The sequence below is a fragment of the Varanus komodoensis genome, unplaced genomic scaffold (genome assembly GCF_004798865.1).
Source record: "Varanus komodoensis strain SLA01 unplaced genomic scaffold, ASM479886v1 scaffold32, whole genome shotgun sequence".
Taxonomy (NCBI): Eukaryota; Metazoa; Chordata; class Lepidosauria; order Squamata; family Varanidae; genus Varanus; species Varanus komodoensis.
In genome coordinates this window covers 3,985,178-4,006,568 of record NW_025335798.1, presented here as the reverse complement: position 1 = coordinate 4,006,568, position 21,391 = coordinate 3,985,178, and the positions used below count along the sequence as shown (strand labels likewise).

Genomic DNA, 21,391 nt, shown 5'->3' with positions numbered 1-21,391 from the left:
AATGCTGAGAGGCAAACAAGGGAACATACCATCTGACCATGAGAAAATAAAGAGAACATGTAAGAAATATACAGAAGATTCCTTTAGAAAAGAGAAAAAGAGGAACCCTAAGAGGAAGGCCCTGCAATATAAGAAAGTGAAGTGAACGCTGCTATTGAAGCACTTCAAAGAAGAAAGCATCCAGAGTAGATAGGATACCAATAGAACTATTCCAAGCTTTAGAGTGTTAATCAGTCTAAGTTCTAACAAGGATATTCCAAGCTGGATGATGAAAAGAAGAGGCAGTAGAGATCATATCACAAATATATATTGGCTACTGCTGTGCAATAAAGAATTTTTGAAAGATCGCTCTATGCTTCATGGACTACAGCAAAGCCTTCAGCTATGTGGCCCATAAGAAACTATGGGTGGTCCTGAAAGAAATGGATGTGCCTCAGTACTTGATTGTCCTGATGTGACATGTATCATGGACAAGAAGCTACTGATAGGACCGAATATAGAGAAACAGGATGATTTTCCATAGCTAAAGGCATTGGATAAGGGTATATTTTATCACCCTGTCTGTTCAAAATGTATGCAGAACATACCATAAGAAAGCTGGATTAGAATCAGAGGAAATAGTGAAAATTGGCAGAAGACACAGCAGTAATTTAAGATATGCAGATGATATTATATTACTGACAGAATGCAGCAATGAACTGAGATGACTCCTGATGAAAGTGAAAGGAGGAGGTCCAAAGAAGGACTGCAGCTGAATATGAAGACAACAAAGAAAACAAAGATCATTACTACGTACTTCAGACACATCATGAGAAGCCAAGAATCCTGGAGGGAAAGTGGAAGGCAGAAGAAAGGGAAGGGAAGATCAAACAGGAGATGGATTGATTCCACAAAAGAAGCCAGGGCCTTGAGTTTGCTTATTAGTCAAGAACAGGGCATTTTGAGGGGCATTCATTCACCAGAAGTTGGAGATTACTTGACAGCACATAACAACAACAACTTCCATTCAAAAAAGTACCAAACCAAAATAAAATAGCTAAAACATCAGTGCAGACCATAACTCAAACAAATGGTGAGGGAAGGAAGGCAGGCAGGCAGGCTCTGCCATATACTCTCAATGGCTGGTATTAGACAAAAGTTTTGCTCTGGCACTGAAAAGATGAGTGGTGCCTGGCATGCCTCCCGAGGGAGAATGTTCCACAGTTGGGGGGCCATCACGGAAAAGGCACTTTCCACCCATGATCCCTCCATGCTCGTGGGACCCTCCAAAGCGTGAGGGAAGGCGAGCGCCTGCGGGCCATTGGTTGCAGCCGGTGATTAGGAAGGACCCGCGCACCCACCTACTTTGCCCTCAGCTCCTTACATACCCTCTAAACTAGACAGTTGCCAGACCCGCCGCGCCCACACATGCACGGACTTTTGTCTGCGTGCCTTTCCTCCTGGGGAAGGAAGCGATGGTTCAGCTGCAGCCGCCGCACGAAGAAAGGGCATCGGATGCCCCGAGCCGACGGGGTTTCCCTCCAAGATGCTTCCTCCTTTCGCTTTGCAGGCCCAGGATCGGCGGCGGCGCTCGCCCTCCGCAAGCCGCCCGAGTCGAGGCCCGGGGGGAGAAGTCATGCGGGTGAGTCCCATAGCAAAGCAAGGCTGGCGGCACACTTTCCCCCCTGTCCGACGGGCGGAGGCGCGCCACTGTCTCCCCGTTCCCCTCCCGCACAGCACCCTTAAATGCCCGTGCTCGGCGCCAGCCCGTGCCTCAGCGCTCAAGCTGCGGAGAGAGGACTTGCGAGGCGGAAGGCCAAATGTACAGGCGCCCCCCAACTCCCCGGCGGCTTTCGCCACTCGCCTCGCTCATAAACCCGCAGTCGTGCAGAGAGACTTCGGGGCTCCGGCACGAAAATAGCGAAACTGGTTCCGGATTGCTCAGTTTCCGCGACCCGGCCGCTCTGCAGTTTCAGGCACGAGCGTACACAAATAATCCCACAGGACGCACAGATGAGCATGTGAGCACCTGTGTACAGATCAGCAGCATGCCTTTCGGCGCTCCCCTCTCACCGCAGGGTTCCCTGTTGTGGGCCAGGTGTCACGCTATTGTATTCGAACCGGGACTTGCAGTGCTAGCCCACAAGTGCGAACCTGTGGGTCGGACACACGTTGAAGGATTCCTTCTGTGTCAGTCACTGCTGCCGCTCCTGGAATCCAGGGGGATTTCCTCCTCTGCTGGGCCATCACCCACCTCGCCTTTGGGAAGCAGTGACTCCCAAAGGAAAGAGGAAACTGCCTGTGTCGGGCTGCTCATACATTCGCCAGCTTCAGTGCGAGCGGATGGGAGCAGAGGGGCACAAGCCGCCCGGGGGCCAGGCACAAGGCAAGGCACAGCTGAGATCCAGCTCGTCAGGCCAGGTATGTGCAGTGCCGCAGGCCTGCTAAGGGCACAGAAGCGGAGCCCAGTGCTGGGATCTTGTCCATGGAATTCAGACACACTGGGAAAATTTGCAAGGGAAGCCTCAGGCATATAAATGCCTCGGAGGTGGCCACGGTGAAGGTTCAGGTGCGGGTGGGGAGGAAAAAAACCAGAAATACCAGGAAGAAAAAGAAGAAAACAGGTTTTCTTGCAGATTTTTTTCATGTATTTTCTGGGGGGAAATGAGGTGTATTTTTCTGAATATTTCCATTCCTCTCCCCCAGGCATTTACTTCTTTACTCAGGCTTTATGAAGGGAGGCTTCATAGCAACTAAACAATATCACCTGTTATGATGTCACTTTAGGGCCTCTCTCTTAAGCTCTAGCTGTAGCATTACACTGTGATTGTATCTTCAGGTTTCCTGGACATTACATTTTAGATTGCATATAAGAAAAGCTCTTGGAGGGTTCTTGGAGGCTCTCTCCACCCTGAAGTAAGCATGTTACAGGGACCCATGCATGGAGGAAGGAGAAGATCTCCAGCCTAGCAGTGTGGAGGTATGCAAAAATTATTCTGCATGCATGCAAATCAGGGGCCTATTTCAACTCACTTGCAAATATATGAAACATCAGACTTGCTCAGCACTGCACAGTTTTTTGGAGGGTAGGAGGTAGCAGTTCCCATGCAGCCAGCAAACCTCAGGCAAAATGGGTGGTGATGATAGATGGTTGAAGGTTCTTTCTTTCTTTCTTTCTTTCCTTCCTTCCTTCCTTCCTTCTTTCTTGTGTAACTGGCTGGTGACAGAGTGCATGTGATTCCCTTGTTGGAACAACTTCACTGGCTACCAAGCTCTTTCTGGTCAGGATTCCAAGTGCTGGTCATGACCATTAAGTCCTATATGGCTACATGAAGTACCATATTCTCTTATATGAGTCTACCCAAGTTTTAAGGGCTTTCTCTTGGCCTTGTCACTTTCAGAGGCATGTTCAGTGGTGACACAAGAGAAGGCCTTCTTGGTGGCTTGCTCCCAGGCTCAGAAACTCTCTGCTAAGGTACACTAGGCTGTCCTTCCATCAAGAGGCAAAGATGTTTTTATTCTGCATATTAGCTGCTTTGCTGCTGAAGGAATTTTTTAATTGGTTGGTGTCACTTATTTCTTTATTTCTGCTGTTGTGTTTTAATTGTTTTATTTTGCTTTCATAATTGTTTTAATCTTGGTCTTATCAGTTATTTGTTGGTTTGTTCATTTAAATCATTTTGGTCTTGTTCACCAGTCAAAAGAGTCCTAGAGTGACTTGACAAAAATCAAGAGTCCCTGCTCTCAAGTTCACAGTCTGATGCAAGGCAATGGAGGAAGGGAGGGATGAATTTGATTCAGTTCCTGCACTGCACTCCTGTCCATCCAGACTGACCTCTTCTTTGCTACCATGCTCCTTTTCCTTCTCTTCTGCTGCCTCTTTTGAGTTCCAGCCTGATCTGTTTCTTCTCTTGGCCGCTCAGGGTAAGGCGTTCCTCAGAAGCCTTTGTGGAGGCAGTTGCAGGAGAGGGGCAGCCACCCCTGGAGGCTGGATGGCTCTAGGGTGTCGTGGCTTGATGGAAAGACAGGATATCCATCCAACAAATACATAATTCGGCACACATGGCTGGCCCTGCTGTGCAGCGAGAGAGGCAACCTGCTTCAAGCTTCACCACCAAGGAACTGATGCATGCTTGGTGTAGCACAGCTGAGGCAGTGCGATCCTGTGAAAACTGAGGGAGGGAAGATCAAGGTTCCACCTTGGCTGGTTTCTGAAAGACAGCACAGAAATGAACTCAAATGAACAAGCAACCCACTGATTGCTAGGTTCACACTGAGCAGGCTGCCAAAGTGTGTTTGGAGAGGGGATACTGGAGGGAAAAGAAATAGGGCAGCGGGTTCCTTTTCCTTTCCTTATTAGGAGTATGTTGGTGAAGTGGAAGGGCTTTGAATCTACTGGTCCATCCCCAGACCCATACACTCCTGGCATCCCCTCTCCACCTACCACAGTGGAAGCCCTGATAGCAGTGGGCAGCTGATAGCATAGTGGCCAGTTCCTACCACAGTGAGAAGGTTTTTGGGACTGGGCCTCCATGACCGTCCACAGAGATGGATGCCTCACCACCACTGAGGGAAAAGCCTGCCTGCCTTTGCAGGGGCTTCATTAGATTAATTGTTGGCTGAATCCTTCTTGTAGCAGCCCTGGGGAAGCAGGGCAGAAGAGGCCAGGAGATGTTTGTGAAGGGGAGAGAAGAAAGGACTGTGCACCCTTTTCACTTAGTTTCAGGCAAAGTGACAGCAGATATGCCTGGGATCATGGCTCCCCACTGTGAGAAGATACTGAGGAATGACCCAGCTTGATATTCCTCGAGCATCAGCACATGGCACCCTTGGGAAGCTACCATGGCCCCAGAAGCACTCAGCGTTGAGTCAGCTCCAGCAGTCCTGCTAACTGCAGTCCAAGAAGCTGGACTGGGGAGCCCCTGTGCCAGTTCTTCATAATCCCATGTAAGAAGGGCCATGCTCGATCAGACCAAGGGTGTCTCTAGTCCAGCATTCTGTCCACGCAGTAGCCAATGTAGTAGTAGTAGTAGTAGTAGTAGTAGTAGTAGTAGTAGTAGTAAGCTGCCTGTGGCCAATGCACAAGCAGGACATGAGTGCAGTAGCATCCTCCTGGTTGTTTCCCCAGCAGCATCCTGGAGAATGTACATAGGCATCCCGCTTCTGATAATGGAAGCAGCATATAGCCATCAAGGTGACTGCCAGCATCCTCCCCCGTGAATATCTCTTTGGGCATTTGAAGCTGTTCCAGTGGGCAACCATCACCGCATCTTCACTCCGCATCACTCACATCTCACACTTTGAGAAATTTAACTGGTAGCTTTCTCATTGCCCACCATGGCCATTTCTGATGCATTAGCCATAGGGTGAGGCTGTCCGCCGATGTCGAAGACTACCAGAGGGTACTTTGCAATGCTGGAATTGTCCCTGCTTCAAGTGGACTATGGTACTCCTGCTGCGAGAAGAAGGAGAGGAGCACCAGAGCAGGTGAAGGGTGTTCTTCACCCTCCCCTTTCATGAGAGGCCTCTGCACAAACAGCATTGAGTCCATGACACCAATCCAAAGTGTCCAGTTGACACTGGATTCATGGGTGGACTGGATGAGACATCTCAGTGGAAGGAGTCACAGAAGGGTGCTGTGGGATGAAATGTGCTTGCAGAGGAAGAATGGGGAAAGGAGCAGCATGTGGAAGAAGCCGCAAAAGTATTTCAGGGTATGGTTGGATGAATGGTGGCATTGTGGGCCCACTGTAGTGTTGCTGGTGGCTTCTGGAAGATACCACTGGAAAAGATCAAACACTTGTCATTTGTGACTAATTGCTTTTGTTCCTTGTGAATTTAGGGAAGAATGATTGCTCAGAGTCTTGGGTCCTTTCTAGGCGGGGGATAAAAGCCCTGCCCAAGTTTTCCCTTTAATGTACAGCAATACACATGTGTCAATCATCAGCAAAATGGTGTGGGCAAGTGGGAAAAGGGTTGGATCACATCATTAGTGATGTTACAGGCACTGTCCAATGGAGTTTCTGATATTATGCCGCCAAATTTCACATGACACTGGATTATTGCATCTAATTGGTTCTAGGGAGCACATTTTCACAACAACAACAACAGCAGCAGCAACACCAGGTGATTTGACTCCTGCCTTCTTTCGTTCATTCCACTTGTACAAAATAACACAGAGACACTTCCATTGGGATGACAAGGGCAAATAAGCCTCTTGTAACATCCCACACCTTTGGCACTGAACATGGGAACATATCACAGTACAATTTTTTGTCCTTGTGCTTTCTTGTGTTTCCTCATATCCCCATCTCTGCTGATTCCCTGAGCCTTGGAATCGCTTGACAGCACTAGTACCACTGGAAGGAATTGGAGGGAGGAGAGCAACCACTTAGCAGGCACCGCCCCCCATGTCATCCATGGAGGGAGTTATAAAAAGAGAGGCGGGGGGGGGCTGATTGGTGTGCATGTGCGATGAAATCCCCTCCTGCTTTATATTGCTATTAATGGATTCAGAAGGAGGGAGGAGAAATACCCAGGACGGGATGGACAGCAACAAGAGCAGCATGAGGACAGATGGTACCCCGTTCCCTTAATGCGTGCCTATTTGCTTTGCAGGCAAGCTGAGGCAGAGCTATGGCGAGTGACAGAGAGCTCTTTCATGTAATCAAGGGCTTAAAGAGTAAGTGCATGGGGGACCTCTGGCCTCCCGCTTCCCTGTGGGCATCATTACAGCCAAGGCATTATCGGAGGTGTGCACTGCGGCTGGGTCAATTTCTCAAGTACCCGCTGTATCAACAGTGTATTATTTTATATTGCTTTTCGGTAGTTGGTGACCCCTTTCCCAGCTAACCTTACAAAGCACTTTTCATGATAGCAGAGTAGACCATTCCCCAGTCCTTCTACTTAAAGGCATCCATCTCAGCCATGCCTCCTTGAAGGGGTGGCCAGACATTGCTGGACTGCAGCTCCCTTTGGCTGGAGCTACTGTAGTCAACAATGAGGGATGCTGGGAGTTGGAATGTCCCATCCCTGCTCTAGAAAGATTTCCTATTCGTGTATCATTTTGAGCTTGCTTTCTGCTGTCAGAGTTGTTTTTACTCCATTCTTTATTTCATTTCTATAGCTGAAGCTCTCTGGGTAGTCCATAGCAATTCATAACAGGTAGAATAATAGAATATGTAATAAAATTCAAATAAGATAATATTTGTACTGGATGTACACCACCCAGAGAGTCCCATTGAGACTATTGGATGTGTTTTTATAAATCAAATAAATAAATACACTAAAATATAGCATAACACTCTGATACAACAGTTTAAAAGCAGTTTAAAACACTAAAACAATTTCAAAAAAACCTAGACCTCTTTTTAATCAGCTGGCACGTCCTATCATTTGTCACAAGATACCAGGAAGCAGAAGGCAGGCTTAACCTGTCTCCAAAAAGATGACACTGTTGACTCCAGGTGGGCCTCAGTGGGGAGTCGTTCCACGGCTGATGAGTGACTACATCCGCCACGTGCAGCACTGACCAGCTATTGCATGTCCGTGCTTCCTGCGTGCTTTCCACTGTCCTTTGGTCGCCCACCATGAGACTAGGATGCTAGACCGCATACACCTCTGCCTCCATCCAGCAGGGCTCTTCCTACGTTCTGCTTTCCGCCTTCAAAAAGTAGCTTGGCCACAGCATAAATGGCAACAAAATGTTGCAGCAGGGGAGCAAGTTTTGTCTTCCCGACCCTCCCCATATTTAGTCCATGGCCCCTTTTCCTCCCCCCCCCTCCACCCTAACCTGGCTTTCAAGGATGGGGTCCCTTTCTGAGGGAGAGAGGCCACCAGGAAAGGAAGGGCTGTGCCTAAGCTCTTGAGGAGCTCTAGATCATCCTTCCCCTTTACTCCAGCCAAGCAGACACCTTAGCAGCGTTTAAAACGTTTTGTGTGGAGTTGCCCCTCTTCTTGCTGCAGATCTCCTAGGTTGCCCAGACCATGCAGGTCTCTCTCCCTTGTTTCTCCAAGTGGCTTTTTTGGCCGCCAGGCTGCCGGCATGCACCACCCCAGTGCCACATTAAAAGGAGCACTGCTGTGGCAGGACAGGTACACTGCATGTTCTGGAACATGACTAATGACATCCCTTCCTTTGCCTAGATACCATAACTGAGCTGCACAAAAACTACCCAGAACAGGGACTACCAGTGACAGATGGCAGTCGGGAATTGCAACAGTTCTGTGCCCAGCTGGAGTTCCTGTTGCAGGTATGGGAGCTGATCAACTGCACCAAGACTTTGGTTGAGGAAAGGGGAAGGGAACTATTTGCCCATTGCAAGACACAACAGAGATGGGCAACCTGTCACCCTCTGCCTTATTTTCAAAAGCTCCCTGCAAGCAGCCAGTTCAGGCCTCTGACAAGAGTGATGTGTCCATCCCCTGACAGAACTTGGGAGGCAAAGAAAGGTGTCAGAGAGAGAGAGAGGAGGAGGGGGGATGTTAGAAAGAGTGAGAAAATGTGTGAGCCTACTAATTTATAGTTCTGGACCACTGCTTTTGGCCCTGTGCACCTTCACCATACATCCCCCAGGCTGACCACTGCCAAGGGAATGTGGCCCATGAAGGAAAAGGGTTCATTAGACCAGGTTACAGGATACATACAGGAACTGCACAGTCAGCGGACGTAGCTGCTCATGTTATTTTCTGTGAAACATCCCCAACTTCTGTGAGACTCCTCACATTTCCTGCAAGGTCCTATGTGCATCCAATAACAAAGAGGGTGCTACTCGGCCATGCATTGATTGCATCTGTGTGCTGAAGGAGGGAACTGGGAGTTTGTTTAACCTTTTCTGCCTTGTAATCCTGGTCCATGTATAGGACCTCCCCAAAGGAACAGACATATTTAGTTATTTTGGGGGAAATCTACCCCGCTCTTACATTGTAGTAAAAATATTCTTAGTGAGAATTCAAGCATTGCAAGAATTCAGCAGTGTAAATATGCCCACAGAATGCTGACACTACGTACAATGAGTGCTGTATTTCTCCTTTCCACACTGTATTTTCCCTCAGTATGATTTGAAAGAGAAGAGGAACCTCTTTGGGCAGAGAAAGGATTATTGGGATTTTCTGAGCCTAGTCCTGACAAAGCTGCACAGTGGAACACATGAAGGGGTGCAACACATCTCCTCCCTGGACAAAGTAAGATTGGTTGGCACTGGATCTGAGCAGAGCGTGTGGCAAAAGGTCCTGTTCTCATACTGCTCCAGCCTAACTGGGCAGGGATTGACTTGCACCAGGGCTCCGGCAGCCTTCTTCAACCTGGTACCCTCCACATGTTTCAAACTACCAGCATTCCTGACCATTGGTCCTCCTAACTGAGGCTACTGGGAGTTGTAGTCAAATGCATTGCGGGGTAGGGGGCACAAGTTTGGGGAAAGGCAGACTAGGGTGTCTTCAAAGAACCCTTGCGCTGGCAGCAAGTGTGGGATGCTTATAAGTGACCGTGTGCCAGACCAGCACAGACAGGAAAGGGAGATGGAGTGAGTACAGAATTCTGCAGCGAACTTTAAAGAATTTCCCTACTTCTGAATGTGGATCCAAATGAGAATCTGTTTGTCCTGGCAGCTGAAAACGGCTGTGGGGAAGGGCCGTGCTTTCATTCGCTATTGCCTGGTTCATCAGCAGCTGGCCGAAACTTTGCAACTTTGCTTCATGGAGCCAAAGATCACCAGGTAAGGGTGCTCTGAGCTGGGAAAGAAAGTGACAGCGAGGAGGGTGGCAACTTGAGATGAACAGGGTTGCAAAAGGGAAGGGCAGAGCAATGGAGAAATTGGTATCATGAATCAGAGGCATGGAGAAATTTGTCATCTGGAGCCATGACTGGCCCAAGAGGGAGCCCTGGCACTTGTCTGAAATTGCAGTCATGGGACAGGGCAACAAGCTGGTGCATAAATATGGCAAAAGGGCAAATAAGGGCTGTTCTGGTCCAGCAAGGAGATTGCAGCCCATTTCCCAGTGCCATGTCATGAGCCACGTGGGGTCAGAGAGAAGGTGAAGGCTGCAAAGCCATATTCTGCTATCCCAAGCCAAATATTAAAGCACTGTCGTGCCTTTCCTATTCTGAGGAGTCAATCTGGGACGTAGTGTCATGAGGCGCAGCCTGGTATGTAAACATTCCACACATTCTAGAGCAATAAAACTAAAGTCCTTTAATGCTAATTGTCTACAAGATTTACAATTCTATTGATAAGTTCCCTAATAGCGGTCCTTGCTAAGCAGAAGTCAGCCCTATAATGGCTTCTCTTCCTGAGCCCACGTGGGATCATTCTCCCAAGTCACGCCTTTCCTCCCTCTTACGCAGTCTACTTCGTAGCTGTTCAACTCGGCGTAAAATACGACTGTTCTGGGCTCTTGAAAAATCCACGACACCTATTGTGTCTTCTGTTTCTGGCTCAGGGAGATCAGCATCAGGAGGAAGAGGCAGCTTGCTCTGCCTCCTTCTGAGTAGAACGTGCGGCTTCCTCTTTCTCATGACTCTCTGTCTCTGATAAAGGTCCAGGCGTTTGCTCAGCGTGCTGGGGCTCAGAGGAGGACGCAGCAGCTGGCTCAGCCGTCCCTGCATTGGGTTGTGGGGTCGACTCTTGGGTACTGGGTGCCAAGTGTAAGGTCTCCTCGTGAGTCACTGTTTCTGCCGGAGCTTCATGCACGGCACCTAGGGTCTCTCCTTTTATCGTCTTCCCAGTCTCTGGGATGTTTCAGGAATGCCAGCACCTGAAAGGGGCTAAGTGGGTGGCATTGGGCCAGTCACAGGTTCTCAGACCCACCAACCTCACAAAATTGTTGTGAGAAGATTGAAAGGAGGAGGAGAATTATGTAAGCCACCTTGAGTTCTTTAGGAAAAAATGGTGGGATATAACTATAAATTAATTCGTGCATAAATACAACCCACCTGGGAGCTGCATCTTGGGCTGTTGGGTTTCCCAGATGAACATGTCCCCTTCCTCTGGCCCCAGCTGCTTTCTGCCCCACTGCTGACCATGGGGTGGCTTCCTAGCTTTTGTGTATCCTTGTCCCCCACAACAGATTAAAATGCCTCTCCTAAGACTTCATTCAGGCAGTAAGAGCTTTTGGCTGAAACTAGTTTCTGGGATTTGGCCCTGCCCCTCTGCCTTTGGCGGTGCTCCATTTTGCCTTCATGACTAGAATGGAGCCTCTGAGAGTTTCTCCAAAGTAGAGCTTGTCATGAAAGAGGTTCCAAACCCCAGCGTTGTGGGTTGTTGCTTGCAGTGACTGGTACTACGCACGCAGCCCCTTCCTGGACTGGACTCTGTGGCAGGACATCTTGGGCTGCCTCTATGAGCTGGACGGCATCACCTTCCATCTGGCCCTCTGCAGAGCAGATCTGGATGCTGCGTGGCCTATGGTCTCTGAGTGAGTACCCCTCTACTCCCCCGCCCCCCAATGACTACCACCACTGAGGTCTTCCTTTCTGACCAGACCAGGTGTGCTGGAAACCTGCCAAAGTACGAGAGATTGCTTCAGCCATTTCGCTGCCTTAGGGCAAGACAAGAAGATACACCCACCACTGCTCATCACTCTTCCCATTTCGCTTTCATTGCTCTCTCTGCATTGGTGCGCCATATGTGGGTTCCTCTTTAATCTAGTCCACCAACTTTCCCTTGTCTGCCCCCAATCCCCTCTTTTTCTCCAGCATGGATGGCCCACTACTGCCTTGGGACCGTTCCTTCTCCCTCCCAGTACCATTCGCACTAGCAGTGCAGGCTAAATCCACTGTTGAGCCTGCAATCGTGCCCTCAGGATGTTTATGAAACACTCATGAGATACGAGATGAAATTCAGATGTCAGCAGCATCCTTGCAGATCTGTGAGAATGTAGTCACCTAAAATGAGCCACACTGGATCAGACCAAAGATCCGTCATGTCCAGTTTACACAGTGGCCAACCAGCTGCCTGCAGGGAACCCAGAAATGGACCTGACCTCACTAGCTGAGATGTCCCCCAGCAACAGATGTGCCTAGACAGACTGACCCTAATACTGGAGCCAATATGCCACCATCTTGACTAATAGCCACTGATGGTTATTAGAAGAATCCTCTTCCATGAATTTGTCTGCTTCTCTTTAAAAGCCAAATTGGTAGCCATCATGACACTTCGTGGTAGAGATTTCCATAGCTTGACTTTGTGCAGGTCTGCCCTGAATCTCCCATTATTCAGCCTCAGGCTATCACTCAGGGTTCTAGCCCTGGACTAAAACCCAGAGTCTGTCTTCTCCACAGCATTCATAATCTCTCTGTCATCTCTCCTTGTACTTTTGTCTCTCCTAGGGCTTTGCCACGGTGTTCCATCCCAGCTCTTACGAACACCCAAGTGAAGAAAGCATTCTCTGAGGTACATCATCCCTACCTTCATCCTGGTCTCCATATACAGCAGGAAATCCACGCCAGCAAAGGTTTTAGATTGCTGGTGTAACCTAGGCTTTCCCAGTAGGAAAGGCAAAGTGCACGTACAGCTGGCTCACTGGAGGATGGCTGTCTCAGGAGGATGGCAGCACCTCAAGAGGGTGCCCTGCTCTCTCTGTGCCACATTTAGCCCCTGTACAGAGTTGTAAGCAGCGAGTTTTGAATGTCATTTGAAAGCTCTGGAGATGTAATCACCCCTGACCAAGAGAAATCTCTTGAAACATGTTGGCACTCAATCTGCAGCTGTTATTTTTTAATGGAAAAACTGTGGCCTTTCAAATGTTGTTTGACCACAGCTCCCATCATCCCTGAGCATTGGTCATATTGTGTGGAGCTCATGGGGGCTGGGAGTCTAACAACCACCAAAGGGCCCTGATTAGTGCCCATGGACTTTTCCAGGACCTGTCTTTGTTTCTGAGCATATGTCAAGTTTTGAGTCATGTTTCTCATTTCCTGCAATCCAACCGATCAACATCATTGTGTACCAAACTATTTATATTTTTGCTGACCATAGGTTGGGAACTCAAACACAGGTTGTACGAGCTGCCAAGGAGCTACCCAAGGTCATGGCAGCTCACTAAAAACTAAGGACCAAGGCGTTATTGAGGCATCTGCTGATGACCCGAGTAGGCCTGGGCTGGAACAGTCAGTGGAGAAATGGATCGGGGTCTGGAGAAGCAGAAAGAACAGCCTGCTGCAGATGGGTTCCTTCCTAAAGCTGCATCCCTTTATGGAAAAGGGTGCCCAGCATCCAGCTTCTGGCAGGGAAGTACAGAGTGCAAATGGTGAAGTACAGGTGAGCACAGAGCAGCCAGGCAGTATCTCCAGCCATTGCCTGCTTCCTCAGCCTGAACACTGCCTCAGCGGACAGTTGGAAAGGCCACATCAGGTGGCGGCCAAAGGTGATGACTTGAAGCAGAAGAATTTGAGAACTTTGATGTGGGAAGTTGGTGCTTTGCAGCTGAAGCTGTCCCAGCAGCAAGAGGAGGGCATGTCTCTGAGGCATGCCCTTTCAGAGGAGCATAGAGCTCTGAAAGAAGAGCTGGTAAAATGTGAAGAACAATGCAAAGAGAAAACAGCTGAGCAGGAAAAGCAGCAGCAGGAACTGGCCAGGGTAGTAAAGGCCCTCAAAGAGGCAGAACACAAGGTTGACAGTCTAACCAGTGAATGCCAGATGGCCTTGGCCAGGAAACATGATGCTGAGAAGGCTCTTGAGGAAGCAGAACAAAGGTTGAGTTCTCAGGAGGTGGAAAGGAGAAAGCATCTGGATGACATTGAGGCCCAAGAACGGAGGCATCAGCAGCTGCTCTGTCGATGTCAAGGACTGCAGGAGAAACTGAAGGTCTGTGAAGAGAGTCTGGAGAGATGGGAAAGGCAAGTGGTCGCCCTGAACAGCCAACAGGGCCAGATGGAAACAGCTGAGGGGCAGTCAGACGGGACAAGTTGCAGGCCAGCAGAAAGGGAGGAATACCCAATTATTTTGGAGAGAGGTCTCCTGAAGGAGAAATTAGAGAGGAGTCTTGCTGAGATAAAGGTGCTAGAGAAGGAGAAGGAAACACTTATGGAAACTCTAGTGTCTCAGGAACAAAGTCTGGTGTTTACAAAGCTGGAAGTACAGAACCTTCAGAAGGAATTGTCCCTATGTCAAGAGAACATTGTTAGTCTCCGGATATCTTCAGAGGAACAGGAGAAGACCCTGAGGGACAGGGAAGAAGCCGCTGAGGGCTTGCAAAGAAACCAAAAAGAGCTATCAGAGCAGCTACAGGGAGCAATGGAAAAAAACACTACACTGGAAGCTCAGTTGCATCAGAAAGCCAGGGAACTGTCTCAGCTAGAAGCCCAAGTTGCTGAAGGGCAGATCAGGTTTGAAAGAACTTTGCAGGAACTGAGGAACCAACTGGGAACTTTTGAAAAGAAGGTGGTCATGCTGCAAGAGGAGAGGCAGGAACTCCAGGCCGCTCTGCAAAAAGCCCTCCAAGAAAGAGACATCTTAACCAAGCAAGTGGAGAGCACAACTGTAGCCCTGGAGGGACAGACCCAAGTGGCCATGAAGCTCAGAGATGAGCTGGAGAATTTGAAGGCTACCAACCAAGCAGTTCAAAAAGCCCGGGAGGAGAGAAGTGAAATGGTGGCCTCAGCCTTAAGAGAAGAGTGCCTGCAGCTGAGAAACCAAGTGGAGCAGCTGGAACAGGAGAAAACACAAGCCACTGACCTAGCAGAGAAGCTGAGTGAAGAGTTGGAACAGTTCTGGGGATGCCCTACAGAGGAAGGTGCTGCTTTGCTCACTGTGCCAGCTCTGGCATATGAGGTCCGAGACAAGAGAGCCACGGCTCAAGTCAAAGAGAATGGCAACATTGCTGAGAAAGGCGGCCATGGAGCAGCTAAGTCATGGCAGATGGGGAAGGAGCTCTTTCAGGCAGATGTGTTGCAAGATTTGGGAAGACCTGCCAAGAAGGGGACCAATGCCAAACACGGAACTGATGCCCTGGGGAAGGTAAGGACCCTGGTTCATGGGCAGTATACCTGAATCTATGAGGCTGGGAAAATAAGGCGCTGCCGATCGCAAGCCCCATATGCAGACACCGCCTGAAGTTGGCATCTTTCTTTTCTAGTGGGAAAAGACCTATGGCAAGTCTTGTCACAAACCAAAAAGAAAGGAGTTATCATGTCACCTCCAAAGGAGGCTGAACTATTGTACCTTTCCGAGGTCATTGCCCCTCACCCAATACAAAATGGTGATCCATGAATCAATCGGAGGAAAGAAGCTCTGTCAATTCAAGTGGTTTATATTTATAGAAAGACAAGTAATAAGTTCTCCTATTTTTCCACTGAGTCAGAAGAAAGAAACAGTTTAGGAATCAGGAAGAGAAGCATATTAAAAATACATTTTAAAATAACAATTAGGTTTGCTAGCACATAATAAACAAAATCAAACACTTAAAAACAGAACTGAAGCTGCTTTCCTGGGAACTTCTCAAAGCCTTCTCAAAGGCCTTAGGATTTAGCAGATTCCCCTCTCCATGAGCAGAAAGAGAGACATGAAAGGAGGAGGAGGTCTGCTCTCAGAATGTCTTTTGGTGTTGGAATGGCCATGGCAGGGAAAGCAACAAGCGGGAGAGGCCATAGCTCAGTAGCAGAGTACCTGCTCTGTATATAGAAGGTCCCAGGTTCAATCCTCAGCTGTTTCAGGTACAGCTAGAAATATTCCTGCCTGAAATCCTGGAGAGCCACTGCCAGTCAGCGCTGGGCTAAATGGATCCATGATCTGCTTCTGAATCAAGCAGCTTCTAATGTTCCTGAAATAAGGTGTTCCAGAGGCAGATTGGGGAGCATTTTTGGAACTCCTGAATTCATCCACTTCCATTCCTCTAATATGTCTCTGGAATGGAGCAGGGGAATTATGCAAGGCCTGGAGTTGCTTCCAGCCTATTTAGAATAGTAGAAAAGGGGAAGTTTGAACAATTTAGGCCAAAACTAGAAGGCAGAAAGCTGCCCATCACTTCCTTTTGCCCTGCCAGTGCAGGTCTGAAGGAATGGCTTTTGCACTGGTCCTCCCTCTTCTCTCATTGGCTTGTTCTTCCAGGCTTGCACAGATCAGGAGTCATGTGCATGAGTCTCTTTACATTAGACTGCAATCCCATGCTCTCTGGAAATAAGCCAAAGGTTCCCTTTGCATCGGAACTGGTGCAATTTTGCTTAATCATGACTGCTGGGCCTTCAGGGGCAAACAGGGAGCAAGCCAAGTTTGCAAATGCCACCGATTTCCTGTAAATTGTGAAAACCTAGACCGACAGCAACAGGCTTTTCAGGTATTTCCCCAAATTCAGTGAATGGACAACAAAATGACAAATGTGGTTTGGTGCAAGCATGATCCCAACCCCATCTGTTCAGGTTGCAATTGATACAGCACCAACAGTGTTCATTGGTGTCAGACTGCAGTTTTAAAGCACCCAATATCCACCCAAGCTCTCAGTGTACAATGAATTAACATCACAAAATGCAAACAATAATACAAACAGTGTACTACAGACAGCAAAGAACCAAGGTCTGCTCAGGGGCTTAATATCTAGTAGGGCTCATTAAGGAGAGAACGGAATGAAAATCTCCAGTACTCTAATCCCTTTGCATCACCCTCCCACAACCTTGGTCCCCCTAGATGCTTTGGACTACAGCAACCATCACCGGCACCTTGTGTGGCCAAATGTCAGGGATGATGCACATTGTTGTCCAAAACTTCCAGAGGAACTCATGTTGTGGGAGGCTGCTTTCTATAAAGCGCTGGTGCGGATGGTTCCATTTGTGCAACCATGGATAGCTGTGGTTCCCCATCTCAAGAAAGATATGCCAGAGTTGGAAAAGAGGCAGGAGAGGACATGGAGGATTGGTGCCCCAGTACCTAGATAGATCAGTGAGACCTCCAGCTGCAGAGGCAGCAGTACTGCTTAAAAGCAGAGGGTCGTTGTTCATTGGCTTCTCAGAAACAGGATGCTTTGTTTGATTCAGCAAGGCAATTCTTACATTCTAGAAGGGTTTATGTACCAAGCTTAAAGCAGGGGTGAGGGATGTGTGCAGAGAAAAGGCAACTAAGTGGTCCCGGAGCCTGAAAATCCATAATCTAAGGCTTTTTGTGGAAGGATTCTCTCACACCACGTCTTTTGCTGCAACACTTCAGAATTTCAAAGGACTGAGTAACTCAGACCTTCCTATTACAACACCCATACCCCCAACACTTGCTCCTGGGGGTTGCCGGGGGAGGCTCTTTAGCTGCCAGACACTGATTTTCAGCTGTGTTTCCCCACCTTCCTTTGACTTCTCGCAGTGTCTGACTAGCCACCTGGATAAAATGACTGGGGACGTGCAGCAGGCGAAGCAAATGCTTCTGGCCAAGGAGACGAGAACGAAGAATCTCATGGAGCAGCTAAGCCGGTGAGAGCAAAAGCCTGTTAGATTGCATGGCATCTTGGGAGGGCCGGCGGGGGGGGGGGGGGCAGCAGCTCAGCAGCAGAACGCGTGCTTGGCATGCAGAAGGCCTCAGTTTCGATCTCTGACAACTCCAGGTAGAGCGTCTGCCTGCAATCCTGAAGATACGCAGCCAGTTCTGTTTTGGAGAAGCTCTCAAGGGTTTCGTGCCAGTGAAGCACTGGTCCAGAGGAAAAGGGGCAGGGGCAGAGTCGGAAGGGTGGGGCTGAAAAGGGAGGCAGTGTGGACTGGGATGTGGGAGACCTGGGTTCTAGCTCCCCCTTGGCCATGAAGCTCCCTGGGTGACTTTGGGCCAGTCACAGACTCTCAGCCCAACCTACCTCAGAGGGTTGTTCTTCTGCAGATAAGATGAAGAGGAGGGGGATTATGTAAACTGACTTAGGTTCTTTGCAGCAAAAAGGTAGGCTATGTATATAATAAATAAATATCCACCCTCCCAAAAGAACCACAGCATATTTTAGCTTAAAGCTTTTACACACAGCAACGAAGCTTTAGGAAAGACATTCCAAGAATAGGCTAGATAGGAAACCACCAAATGATCAGTGGCTGGGGGACAAGGATGTGGGGTCAGGGCACAGAGGCCCCAAGTGGGATGGATAGACTTATGGGTTTGAGGTTCAACCCTTCTGATGTAGACAAGACAGCATGAGGCTGACCAATGGTCCGATTTGGTATAGGGCAGCTTCCCATGTTCCTACTTCTCTAATGGAACTTAGGTGTCCAATCTAATCTTCCCATCCCCTCCTGTCACCCAGCTGATGTGTGCAATTTTCTTCCTAGTTGCCTTTGCTCTAATGTGCAAGAGATCATGCGCACAAGCATTTCTGAGGAAGCCTTCAAGCAGAGCACACACAGCCATTGGGCCTTGATTTGCAGTTGGACACCCTTGGCAGACTTTACAGCACTGTGCACCCTTAGATGAGTGCCAGGGAGAAGCTCCTGGGTTCCATGCCCAGGTCAAAACATCAGTCGCAAGTGACAGCAAAGGCTTCTGCTGCAGCGCTTCTGCCTGTCCGATCAGACAATCCTGACCTAGATGAGCCAATGGAATATCCTGCTATAAAGTGGCTTCCTACATTCTCCATGGCCCTTAAACTAGTTGAATCCTGGGCTTCCCGACACATAGTGCCCTGGGGAAGGAACACCATTGGTGTCCTCTCCGGACAATTCCGTAGTGTTGCCAAGTTGTATGACTTGTATAGGATTACGAAAGCTAACACATTTCTCTGGTTTTATCTAGAATGGGGTTGGTCAACTTCCAGGGCTGGGAAGAGGCACAGGCAGCTCACGGGCTGCGCTTTGTCCATCCCAATCTAGAACAAATGGCAGCAAACTGGAAATTGAAAAGGAAATACGCATGCAAGCTAATTGACAGAAATTTATTTCTTAGTACCCAAACAACTTATAGGACTTTGAAAAAAGGTTAAAGGCACTTACTGCTTCCCCCACCCCCCCACCCCGCCTTGGCTCATCGCAGATATTACACGCAACGAAACCAGTGACATGTAGGCTTCACTTCACTAGCTTTTGCAATTCTTCCCAAAGCCGCTGAATGTAGCTTCATCCCGGTGTCCAGGAGAGATGCCCACTTGGCCCATCCATAAGACCAGCCTGATTGCCTTGCCCCCTCAGGTGGTCATAGACCATTTCATGCACAACTGTCTGTGATATCCCTTCTGCTTCATGGTAATCCTGATGTGTCTACTCAGAAGTATGCCCCAGTTATTGTGTTCAAACAGCAAGATAACCCATCCTCAAGGGCTGAGAATGGGTTGAGTGTGGGTTGTTGTTGAACCATGGGTTGTGGCTGAACCATGGGCGGTGTGATCTGAAACTAGCTGATTTAACAAACCATGATAAACAACCCGCAACCCAACAAAAAATCATGGGTGCTCTTCATGAGTTTATGATAGCAAACTATGACTTGCTATCACAGCTGGGTTCAGACAAAATGATAACCCATATTTCAGCAACAACCTACACTCAACCTTTGAATGTGGGCTACCATGTTGTCTCAACCCCTTCTTTCTATCTAGTCATTGTCCAACCAGTTATCATGAGCGCACCTGACAAATGGACTGTGCCCAAAACAATGACCCCAGGTAGCTTAGAGTCCTTGGAGAAGCTTTTCAGGTCAGAGGTATATCATGTTGCAGGTTTAAACTGATTTAACAAGCATTATCTTTTCCATGCAAACCTTGGAGATTGCTGTTTGGTAGCGTGGGAAAAGGTATTTCCAACACCCTGGTACTTTGGAAGAAGTTAGTGATGGGTAAATATATAGAGGCATGTATAGGCATTAACAGGTCCAGGAACTGGGAAACCTAAGCTACCTTGGGGTCCTTGCAGAGGAAGAAAAGTGGGATATAAATGTAGTAGCAGTACTAGTAGTAATAATGGCAATAGAGTTGTGTGAGCAATGTATCTAGTAGGGTTTCAAGAGTGCCTCTCGCTCCTGCTTTAGGTCTCAGCAGGAGAAAGAGCAATTGCAGCGTTCGCTTGAGAAAAGCCACCAAGAATCAGAAGAAAAAGAGAAGAAATACAAAAAGGAGCTCTTGGAACAGAGGGAACTCATCTGCAGCATGAAAGAGAAGCTGCTGGAACTACTACGGTGAGTCCAAAGAGCCCAAGAGGAACAGGGAAGAAAAGGAGCACTGACCTCCCACAATGCTGGCTTTATAAGGTCCTACGCAGAGATGAGCTGCCACTACCCACAGATCAAAGCACACTAGACAGAGGCCAGTGGGACACTTCATAGCGTTGCTAACCCATCTGCTTCATTCTTCCTGTAGGATCTTCAGGTGTATTTGAGGCATGGCCAGTGGCATAGTGGTAAACGTTGAAGTGCAGGCACTCATCACAGCGATTCCCATAGCACACCCAATGCAGTGTTGCTAGACAATCCACCCCACCCTGCTGGCAACTGCTGTGAGGGTTCTTGTGAGCTAAGCTCAGAAGGAACAGGGAAGCCTGAGGAGGGCAGCCGGTCAGGCCCTTGGCCCTGCTTCTGGTGCTTTGACCCTGTGAGCCCTGGTCTGGGACTCAGGAAATCTGCCTTCTGGTCCCTGTTCAGCCATGAAGCTCACGGGGTGAGCCTGGGCCAGTCATGGACTCGCAGTCTAACCTAGCTCACATGGTTGTTCCGGGCATAAAATGGAGATGAAGAGAAAGGGGAAGGGATCACTTTAACTGCCTTGGACTCTTTGCCAGAAAAGGGCTATAAATATGATGAACAAAGTAAAGTAGCAGCTCCAGAAATCTGCAAAGATACTCAGTTGCAAGATACTTGAATTGGGCATGAGGAAATCAATAAACATATGACATTATGTCAGTCACATAATCTGCCCTTGTGTCACTGTTTCTTCTTTAACAAACAGCCAGTGCAGGGCAGGGCTGAGTCTACTCAGGATGGCAGGCTTGATGGAATCAAGAGAAAGCCCCTCCTGCAGCACCACAGCTCTGATCCAGCCTAGGGGCTCACACCCTAGCTCCTTCTTAAAAATCAACTATGCAAAGCAAACTCCCATCCAGTTTATTTTGGTTTCCCCGTGTCTTGGAAGCAGAACCTTTAGAGCCATTCTGAGAGCCGGGGTGGTGCAGTTATCACAGGGGGCTCAAGAGACCTGGGTTTTAGTTTTCCATTCAGCCACAAAGACAACTTGGTGACTTTGGGCTAGTCACTGAATTTCAGCCTAACCCACCTCATAGAGTTGTTGTGAGGAAGGAAAGGCAATCTAAGCTGCCTTAGATTCATTGCAAGAAGAAACAGGCAGGATATACATGTGATAATAAAAAAATAATTAGTACAATGATCATGTACAGTGGTACCCCGGCTCACGAACGCCTTGGTTCACGACCAAATTGGGTTGTGAACAAAAATTTCATGAACATTTTGACGTGGGTCATGAACTCTGCATTGGATGGTGACCAAGATCACAGCCATCTCCCCACTCCCCACCCCCAAGTGGG

The 21,391-nt window shown here is 48.5% G+C and overlaps 1 protein-coding gene across 1 annotated transcript; it reads left to right on the top strand.

Moving 5' to 3' along the window:
* The first annotated feature begins 1,553 nt into the window (after positions 1-1,553).
* On the top strand, positions 1,554-20,039 carry RUFY4 (RUN and FYVE domain containing 4). The gene is made up of 11 exons (XM_044438496.1): positions 1,554-1,621; positions 2,819-2,959; positions 6,598-6,661; positions 8,125-8,231; positions 9,034-9,162; positions 9,589-9,695; positions 11,251-11,394; positions 12,308-12,371; positions 12,957-14,936; positions 17,262-17,368; positions 19,887-20,039. Exons 3-11 carry the CDS (start codon positions 6,616-6,618, stop codon positions 20,035-20,037), a joined length of 2,835 nt encoding a protein of 944 aa, XP_044294431.1. The 5' UTR covers positions 1,554-1,621; positions 2,819-2,959; positions 6,598-6,615; the 3' UTR covers positions 20,038-20,039.
* Positions 20,040-21,391: the final 1,352 nt, after the last annotated feature.